Raw genomic sequence first — 9,863 nt, 5'->3', positions numbered from 1 at the left:
CACTAGCTCCTGAAGTTTGCCCAAGTTCATGTCCATTGCATTGGTGATGCCATCCAACAATCTCATTCTCTGTCACCCTGTTCTCTTTCTGCCCTCAACCATGTACAGCATCAGAGACTTTTCCAGTGAGTCAGCTGTTCACATCAGATGACCAATATAGTGGACCTTCAGCTTCAGGATCAGTCCTTCAAACAAGTATTCAGGGTTGATTTCCCTTAAGATTGACTGGTTTGATCTCTTTGCTGTTCAAGGGACTTTCAGGAGTCTTCACCAGTACCACAACTCAAAGGCAATAATTCTTTGGTGCTCTGCCTTCTTTGTGGTCCAGCTCTCACAACCATACATGACCACTAGGAAGACCATAGCCTTGACTATACAGACCATTGTTGGCAGAGTAACGTCTCTGCTTTTCAACACACTGTCTAGGTCTGTGATAGCTTTCCTGCTAAGAAGCAACCGTCCTTTGACTTCATGGTTGTAATCACCATTTCAGTGACTGAACAGCCCAAGAAGAGGAAATCTGTCAGTACTTCCACCTTTTTCCCCTCTATTTGCCATGGAGTAATGGGACCAGATGCCATGATCTTAGTTTTTTTAATACTTATTTTTAAGCCGGCTCTTTCACTCTCCACCTTCACCCTCACCTAATCAATGCAGAGCATCTGGCTTCTCGCTGCTTCTGCTCTCAGTTCTAATTCCCTGGGTAAGAAACCATGAAAGGATGGTTTCTCAGCTTAAATGCAAGGGTGGGACAGAGAGGGACCGAAACTTAAGGGACCATGAAACATTTAAAAACTCAAATCAATGACGACTTGCACTACCTGCTTACCCACAGTATTAAAGGTGAAGTGAAAGTGTTAGTGAGTCCTGTCTGATTCTTTGTGACTCCATGTCCTGTAGCCCGACAGGCTCCTCCATGGAATTCTCCAGGAAAGAATACTGGAGTGGGTAGCCACTCCTTTCTCCAGGGGATCTTCCTGATTCAGGGACTAAGCCTGTGTCTCCTGCATTGCAGGTGCATTCTGTACCATCTGAGCCACCAGGAAAGCTCAAATCAAGGTGATGCTCATTTCCAGGACATTCCTAGATAAAAATTTTGGTGGTCCATGCTGGTTCCAACTCCTTTGATCACAAAAAGGGGTATAGTTGGAGTCCTCCACTCTGAAGAGGTCTCTTATTTTGTTTAGTTGCTATATCTTCTCTGAATCTTAAGAGGACTTGGTCTCAGCAAAGAGCTCTGATGGGAAAAGAGAATTAGTTAAAAGCCTTAGTGCTGCCAGGTTGGCAGAGAACTAGGATTTGGGAGAAATTTTATCTGTACCATGTGGCTTAAGGTAAAAACTTAAGGATTATAGTAAAAAAAAAAAAAAGTTCCAGATGAATCACACCAAGGAGAAAAATGCAAAGTTACACTCAACACTGAAATACTCAACTCAGAAGTGACTTTTTTTGACAATTGGGAATGGATTTCTGTCAGCTTTTGAATAAATGAATGTATGTGAAAGTTTTGATTAATGTAAAAACAAAATAAAGCCTGTGGGAATATTAGTGGCATAAAAACACATTTGGACAGTGGATTCAGTGATGCTGGGTTGTCTCTTACAAACTGGAGGCTTCCTTGGCAACTCAGATGGCAAAGAATCTGCCTGCAATGCACAAAACCCAAGTTCAATCCCTGAGTTGAGAAGATCTCCTGGAAAATAGAACGGCTACCCACTGCAGTGTTCTCACCAGTAGAATTCCATGGGCAGAGAAGCCTGGCAGGCTACAATCCATGGAGTTCCAAAGTCAGATATGGCTGAGCAGTAGGAAGGTGTGCAAGGGCTGGTGGGTCCCAGAGGCTCCAGATAGTCTACTGTTGAATATCCCCCAGGACTCCGGGCCTGACTTTGCACAGAACACGTCTTGGCACTGCCCAGGGTCCGAGATGGAGGCTTTTCATCTGCTGGATCCACTGGGGAAAATGCTTGAGTCCAGGGTTAGCAGTGAAGGTCCCTTGGAAGAAGGTTCCCTCCAGCCGTGCTCACTCCTGGACACTTAGTTCGTTCCAAGCCCTGAGGATGCACCTCGTATATGACGACATATTGAACAGCCTCAGAAATAAGTGAGGAGGTGGATGCCTTGGAAATGAGAACCACAGGTAAATAGTGCTCTGAACTCCTGTAGTTGATCCTTGCCTATCAGAGAGCATCTAGGCCCCATTTATGTTCAGGCCCTTTTACTTAAACATTAACACGGGAGTCATTAATTTAAAGGGGAGAATCATGGTCACAGATCACAGAGGACACCAAGTGATTGACACTCAAGTTCCCTTTATTTATTTGTAACAATCCAATACAGGGGTAACGACTCCATCAACCTCCCAAGCCCAAAATTCCCCCTCCAAAATTCAGATTCACTTTTCTAACTTTGTAGGAAACCATCTCTCCAAAAATCCCACCAAGCCCTCCCCCCATGCCCACTTTAAATAACCTTTCCTTTTCCAGCATGCACTAAACTATTGTCTGAAACCATGGTTTGTGTTCCTTCTAGATGAACTAAGGTCTAGGTGGCAGTGTCCCAGTGCGGGGGACAAAGCCTGCAACTCATGAGCTGGGCTAAGCGGGCATGTAGCAGGAGCACAGGATGGGCTCAGTGTCATATAAGATCTGGTCACCACAGTGTGGACAGGGGCTGGCGCTGACCCAGCCCATGCTGGCCCGCCCAGACTTACACAGCAGCTGCTTGAGCTGGGTGTGCAGCTCAGCCAGGAGGCCCAGGTGCAGAGTGCCAGTCACATCCTCATAGCTCTCCAGGGGTGCAGGGTACAGCATGTGGCTTAGCTTGCTCAGTCCCATGGTGTGTTGAAGTAGGCTCTCCAGAACGGCCATGGAGATGGGGTTGCCGCAGAAGCTGAAGGTAGTGAGCTGGGAGCAGCGACTCAGGGAGGGCAGGAGGGCACTGAACTGGGTGTCTATGATGCCGCACTCATTTAGGTCCAGGTCCTGCAGGGTGGCCGAGGTCCACTCGATCAGGACCTGCAGAGATTCCAAGCTGAGGCTGGTCAGGTTGACCCCACTAAGGCTCAGGTTCTTCAGCATGCTGATGCTCGGGCACTGCGACAGGTACATCAGGTCTGACTCTGAAAGCAGGCAGTTGGTGATCCACAGGGTCTCCAAAGGGGTCTTCAGGCACCTGGGGAGAGACAGGACAGTCAGTCCCAGGGGGAGAGGTGGCGGGCAGAGGAACTGGGGAGGAGAGGCCTGTTTCACTGGAATACAGGGCATCTCACTGGCCTGGAGCTGGCCTCTCACCTTCTTGAGAGGAAGTCAGGGCGTCTTCTGGGGGAAAGGTCATGCTCACATGGGTATGACCTCCCCCTGCACAAAACAATGAACTATTTTCAATGTGGGAAAAAAACAGTAAACAAATGTTATTTGCCTATTTCAGCTTACTAGTATTTGGTTCGCAGGAATTAAGATGTTTTTACAGGACACCACTAGTTGAATTAAACAGCAGGCTGGATGCAGTGGACATAGGCTGCTGGGTCCCAGCAGTTACAGATGATCCCTAGGTGAATACCCCCAGATACTCTGAGGCCACAAACTGTCCATCACCACCTACAATTCTTTTTTTTTTTTTCCTTTCTTTCTTCTGGTTTCTCAGTGAATATATTTATTCCTAAAGCTTGGAGTTTGCAGCTGCCAAAAAGGGAATCAATGCAACTCATTCATACAGACATCAGATTAGGCTGCATCCTCTCAGCTTTTATCACTGTGTTCAAGGCAGAGCAATAACCTCTTACTGAGGATTTCCTATGTATTCAGAAGTCTTAGAGGAAAATATTAATTGTAATTTAGACTTAAAGAGATTGGAGCCACTTCAACAATGATTCTCATTTGACCTTTTCTCTTCTCTGGACTGCTTAGGAGCTACAATTTCCCCATCCGGATCCTTCCTTGTCATCTCCAGAATCACCCACTTCCCACAGCTCACCTGGAGCCTAAAACAGCTCAGGACAGAAGCAGCAGGTGGGAGGGAGAGATAGAGCTGCGGGCTTCAAACCTCATGCTTGATGTACCAATATCCTTCTCGCTTAGTTATCTGTCATCATCTCAGCTTAGAGATCACTCTCTCAGAAAGAATTCCCAAGAGCATCTCACCTGACCCACACTATGTGGACTCCCAGCAAGAAATCCCCTTTGACAGCAGCTAACCTAGGCCATGCCTCTGACCCTAACCAGGGAGGTGACCTGACAAGATGCCCAGTGGCAGCATCATGAGGACTTCTGAGCAGCCTGTGCACCCTGGCAATGTCTCCAGCGGGCACAGAGTATACACCCTGAGGGTAACGAAATGAGGGCATTCTGGTCTGCAGAGCTTGCGCCATGCCTCACCTGAGCACCTGGTGCAGGCGCCCCTCGAGGAAGGAGACGGAGTCCAGGTAGAGCTCCCGCAGGTGGGGCAGGTTCAGGAACTGGGTGGTGAGCTGGTCGACTAAGTGCTCCTCCTGGTCCGGGGTGGTGCGCGGCAACATGTGGATGCGTGATAGCAGCAGCCGGCGCAGATTTCCCATCCGTCCCAGGTGTGGCAGGAACCTGCCCAGGGTGCCCAGCTTCCAGATGCAGTTCACCTCCAGGTCCTGGATGGAGTCCAGCTGCACCAGCTTCAGGATCCTCCTGATGCTCTGCATAGGCATGGTGAAGATCCTCAGCTTCTGGCAGCGCAGGTGCAGCAGGCTCCTCCTCTGCCTGGCCTTCTTCAGCAGGTAGCTGAGGGTCTCGTCCAGGGTGTCCTCCTTGAGGCACAGGTCGACAAGCACCTCCACAGGGGCCCGCACCAGCTTCAGTTCTGCCTGTGCCTCCACCCTTTGGCTCTTCTGCATGGGCTGGGCTGGCTCAGGATCCAGCAGCGAGCAAACACTGGCCTTGATGCCGGACCACAGGGTCCAGAAGTCCTGGTGTGCGTTCCGGCGCAAGTCAAGTACCTGCAGCTTCCACCGCCTGTGGGGCCATGGGGGACATACTGAGCTGTGCAGAGGCTGATGGTCACCAGGACCCTGCAAGCACTCTGCACTCCTCACACCACAGCTCCTCCATCTTCCAGACCCGCCTTGATCCCCACTTTAAGGGAAACTGGGGGTTGGCCCACATGCCTTTTGTGCCCTCTCCCCCTCAACCCACCCGGTACACCCGATCACCTGTTCCCAGGTGACCCCTCATCCTCATGCCCTGGCTGCATCATGCTCACATCCCCAGGCCTCACCAGTCTGCCAGGTCGACCTTACCTGGGGCGGACCTCCTGAGCAAGCAGGACGTCCAGACCGTCGAGTGCAGCCTGAAAGGTCTCCAGATGAGGCTGGTGGTCCTTCATCAGGGCCCCCAGTGGGAGGCAGGGGAAGGGCCAGGCCTGCACCATCGCCTTCAGGGCCTGTGTGTGCCTCCCAGCAAAGGCCGCCATAAACAGCGGCGGGAAGAGCTCAATGGGCAGCTCCTCCACAGCCATGATGGCCAAGGCCTCATTCCGCAGCAGGCTCTGGCCAGCCAGCTCCAGGAGTCTGGGTGGGGCCCCGACGCCCATCGTGAAACAACTCCGGAACGAGTCCTGGGAGGATGTCAGATAGCAAGCAGAGCAGGGCCAGTCCTTCTCCGGTCAAGGAACCGGAGAAACCCTACTGCCCCTCCACCCTCAGGGAACCCAAGCAGGGTCAGAGACATGCTCTGGCCACAAAATCACAGCTTTGGCCCCACTGGCACGTGGACAAGCATCTCTCTAGGCAGCAACAAAGGGACAAGGTGACCTCTTGCCCCATCTTATATCTACCAGCTGCTGCATTTAATTCCAGCCCTGCTGGCCGGCAGATACCTAGGAGTCTGACAGCTGACCCCACTCTCTTCAGAGAAAGCTTCTGATTATTACTCAAGGGCTAAAAACAGGAATAAGGAGTTTAGCCCAACATGGCCTGTCTCTAAACTCCAACCAATAACTCATGCATTGGTTGCTGTTATGTCCCTTAATAAAAAGACGTATCTTTCACTGTGTGTCTCTTCTACAAATGTGGTTACCATTCAGGTCAGTGGAGCAAAGTGCTCACATTCAGAATAAAGCCTCCACTCTTTCAAATATTCTACAGACATTTCAATGTATTCCATGGAATTAAAAAACATTTTTTAGTTTTTAAAATGAAACCCCCAAAACTCTTTAAACTAGTAAAATCACAAAACTATAAAATAATACGTACTATAATCACTGGTCACAATCTAAAATGTAAAATGTCACCCCAAAATTTCTCCTAATTAGATGTCTTTCATTAAATCAATTCCAAGAACTTCCCTGGCAGTGAGAGGAACCTGTGCTTTCAATGTAGGGTCAAAAGTTCTATCCTCACCAGGGAACTACGACCCCAGATGCTGTTCAGTGTGGCCCCATCCCCTCACTCTCACCACAACCTACCCCATCCCCCCCACCCCTACCCAGCCAAATTTTATTTGGTTAAGAAATACTGTTAACGGTCTGTACTAGTGGTGGAAATCAGAGAAGAAACCAAACTGTCTGGCAGAAATGAAAAACTGCATGTAGAAGAAAAGTGAAGTGTGCAACTGCCAACATAAACAGAAATGCAAGGAAAATTCTCTACAGGATTGTGACCTGCATGGCTTGTCCCATGAAGACCCCGCCAGGTACAGCTGTCAGAGCCCAAGGCTCCAGTGTGGAATAGTGTGCTCAGTCCTGAGACCCTCTTCTTGCAGGACACGCTTTTCAGATTCTGGCTGAAATTTCCATTTCTGGCTAAAGTGCTCTTACTACTAGATCTTCATCCACCTATGTCTGAGTGGGATTTTTACTTTCTCACTACATACAATTTATGGGATCCTCTGTCTGTTCATAATAGGTTAGCAAAATATAAAAGAAGAAAACCAACCTGAAGGTACATTCGTTGCGGGAGTTTGGGCCACATCAAAATCACCCAAATGTTCACGTTCAGACAGCTTTTTGCGGATGGTGGTGTCACCCCAGAAGAAAAAGAAACAAAGTAAGATTTCTGAGAATCACACTATCACTTATACGTCAGACAGCAAAACATGTGCCTGTTCACAGGGGAAGAGGTGTGTAATGGAAGGATGGTGGGTCCTTCATATTTTGAGAGACCAGGCTTCCCTGGAACTGATCAGGTCAAAATGATACATAAGAGCTGGCTGGGAGAACAGAGAGACCAGACACTTGATATGAAACCAAGGAAAGCACCTAAGACAAATGTGTTTTGTTCAGAGGAATTCAAAGACTTTTCTTAGGCTAGGTTTGAGAAATTGCCAGAAGAGGGAGTGGCTAAAAAGGGACCAGGTGGATCCCATAAACTCAGGGCAAACCCTAGATCCACACTTCCTCCTCCCTGGAGGCAAAAGACATTTCCTCCCTGAAGTTAAGAGATTAAATTTAGGAATGTGGGTTAGGAGAGGATGGAACTGTTTTGGCTGGTCAAACCTGGGATATGCCTTGTTCTACCTGAAAGCCACTGAGGGCTTAGGGCCATGGGCTCTCCTGAAGGGAAATAAACGTGGGCCAAGAACACAAATCTGTGTCAGCAAACAGCTGTAACCGGAGGCTCAGGTGTCCCCCTTCATATCCCAGCCTAGGCTCTGTCCAGTGACCTGTACCCTCACCATGATCTTCAATTGGACTCCTTCCCAATGTAGCTGGGAAACCTGACCTTCCCTCAGTGCCAGTGAAAAAAGGAATGCAAAGCACCTTCAAAACCCACCCCCCACCATTCCTCTCCCTCCCCTAAGGCTTTCACTTACACAGATTCTGATGGGAGCTCAATTTGAAGCCCACAAATACAATTCAGTTTTTCCTTTGCTCTGCATTAAGCACAGGTAGCCACATGGACTTTATCCCTGTTAATTTGCAAAGCCTGTGTCAAAGGGTCTGGGTGAAGACCCTGCTGGGTTGGCTGACATGCTGGTTGTGCTGTGGTCTCAGAACACAGATGGATGGAACCTCTCCATGACTGGCATTGTGACGCCCCAAGAATTCTTCTATTTGGAAGGTTAAGAAGTTGGTTTTACCTGAAGGATACTCCATAGTTTGGTAACTTCCTACAGATGATATTAACCAAATTCCTACCATCCCCATCAGCAGCCAGAGATGTAGCTGTCCCTTAATTAGAGTTAAAACCCTAAAATAGGGTTAAACTGGAAGGTGTTTTGTGGGCATTTTGACTTCTGGCAATCAACTTGACCAATCAGCTGCAGGAGCTCAGGTTTAGCAATAAAGATAATCATTGAGTCCCCGATAAAGAAGCAGCCATGATGACGCTGGCACTTTCCACCAGTACCTCAAATAACTTTCAGAGAGAAGCTAAAGTTCGCCCCTAGTTTCCTTTACAGCCTGATGAGCCTGAGGCACTGTCATGAGGTGAGGCAGGACACTGTCATGCTCCAAGAAGGAGGAATCAGAAGACCCACTTGGGCAAAAATAGATGATAGATCTGCCCCCACTGAACATTAGGAAGAGCTAGCCAACTTCACAGGGGGTTGGGTAAACAGGAAATAGCAGAGGTCTAAGCTTGGGATGTTTCCATGGGAACTCAGGATCCAGGAGATCTAAGGATGCAAGAGGGACTACTGTCTTCAAATGATGTAAAAACAAGAAGTATCAACCAAAAAGTCTTTCTGAGCGAGGCAGGGGACAGGCCTCTGTCCACCTCCAGCTCCACACAGTCTATTTGTGCAGAGGACTCACTGGGCACAGAGTACTAGGGGCTCATCTGCATGAAGACGAGTTATTCCTGGCCAGTGTAAGGTCAGCCCAGGATGACTCCAAGGACCCAGTCAACCTGAGGGCATTTCTACCTGTTTTTATGTTGCACAGTCTAGTGCAGCCTCTGAGCTCGTTTTGGGGTGGGAAGAGCTCATTCCCTCTCTAATTGCAGAATTCCCTCTCTAATTGCAGAATTCCCTCTGTGACTGCAATGCATTTGCTCCTGAGGTCCTTCCTGGGGCTCTCTGGAATGCATCTGTGCCCAAACACGCACTAGAAATGCTGGAAGATGACCCTCCCTAGCTTCTGGAGGAAGACCACAGCCTGGCTGGTCCTTAGAGGCCCCAGACTGACAAGAATCCCTGGGGACCCAGACCCCAGCAGATGAGATCCCACCTGGAGTTCCAGTATGTCTGTCCTTCCTCCAGTCTGGAGTCAGATCTCTTCTACCCTGGAATAGTCTACCCTCTCTATGAGCCCACTCTGCCTCTTCCTGTCCTTGGCAAGACAGATTCAATGGCATCTAGACCTCAACAAAAGAGTCTCCTTCCTTCTTCCTCCCCAGTGAAGACTTGCCAGACATCCAGATCACCCTAACTCTAGCCAGTTACTCCTGAAGGTGGTTCTTCTAGAGGAAAAGCAGCAATGGGGTGGAGTGGGCAGGGGGTGGGAGTTTGAGGGTCCGCTCCAGGCAGGTAGGACTGCAGGACTTGGCAGGGGGTAGCCCAAAACTAGGGGGGAGGAAGGAAATGACAGCAGAACTAGGGGACTGGTCTCCTGGCTCTCAGAGCTGCATCTCCTTTCCTGGAGCGGTCTCAGGATCACTGAGGGCACTGCAGCCTGCACTTGGGGGCTGGGAGTGTCCCTAGGTGGTAGGGACAGAATAAGAGAACAGAATGCTCAAAGAGTTAGCTTGATACTGCATTAGGGAACTGTAGATAGAGAAGAAACTTTACGGGGTTTTGGGAGACCACAATGACACTCAAGAAAGTAATAGGAAAATTCTGCAACATGTAGGCTTGCTTAATTCATAAAGCAAAACAAGTTGCTTAGCACCAAAGCCAGGTTGCCTTGCTTAAATCAAGCTAACTTGCCTAGCAATAAAACCATGCTACAGTGCATGA

General features: G+C 49.0%; 1 protein-coding gene across 1 annotated transcript; it reads right to left on the bottom strand.

The window, feature by feature from the left end:
* Nucleotides 1-2,597: 2,597 nt before the first annotated feature.
* On the bottom strand, nucleotides 2,598-6,937 carry LOC120860607 (melanoma antigen preferentially expressed in tumors-like). Its single transcript, XM_040236400.1, has 4 exons — nucleotides 6,902-6,937; nucleotides 5,267-5,583; nucleotides 4,377-4,982; nucleotides 2,598-3,174 (listed from the first exon to the last, which is right to left on the bottom strand). The coding sequence occupies exons 1-4, from the start codon at nucleotides 6,935-6,937 to the stop codon at nucleotides 2,598-2,600; spliced, it is 1,536 nt and encodes a 511-aa protein (XP_040092334.1).
* Nucleotides 6,938-9,863: the final 2,926 nt, after the last annotated feature.

Source organism: Oryx dammah, unplaced genomic scaffold (assembly GCF_014754425.2).
Source record: "Oryx dammah isolate SB20612 unplaced genomic scaffold, SCBI_Odam_1.1 HiC_scaffold_11128, whole genome shotgun sequence".
Classification (NCBI taxonomy): Eukaryota; Metazoa; Chordata; class Mammalia; order Artiodactyla; family Bovidae; genus Oryx; species Oryx dammah.
This window is presented reverse-complemented; position numbering and strand designations above follow the sequence as displayed.

What these genes read in the sequence shown, in the direction of transcription:
- LOC120860607 (XM_040236400.1), bottom strand. Translation starts at nt 6,937, where the DNA reads ATGTGGCCCAAACTCCCGCAACGAATGTACCTTCAG. An exon ending in CGCAACGAATGTACCTTCAG is followed by an intron (nt 5,584 to 6,901) that starts GTTGGTTTTCTT and finishes ACATCCTCCCAG; the next exon opens with GACTCGTTCCGGAGTTGTTT. An exon ending in GCTCAGGAGGTCCGCCCCAG is followed by an intron (nt 4,983 to 5,266) that starts GTAAGGTCGACC and finishes ATGGCCCCACAG; the next exon opens with GCGGTGGAAGCTGCAGGTAC.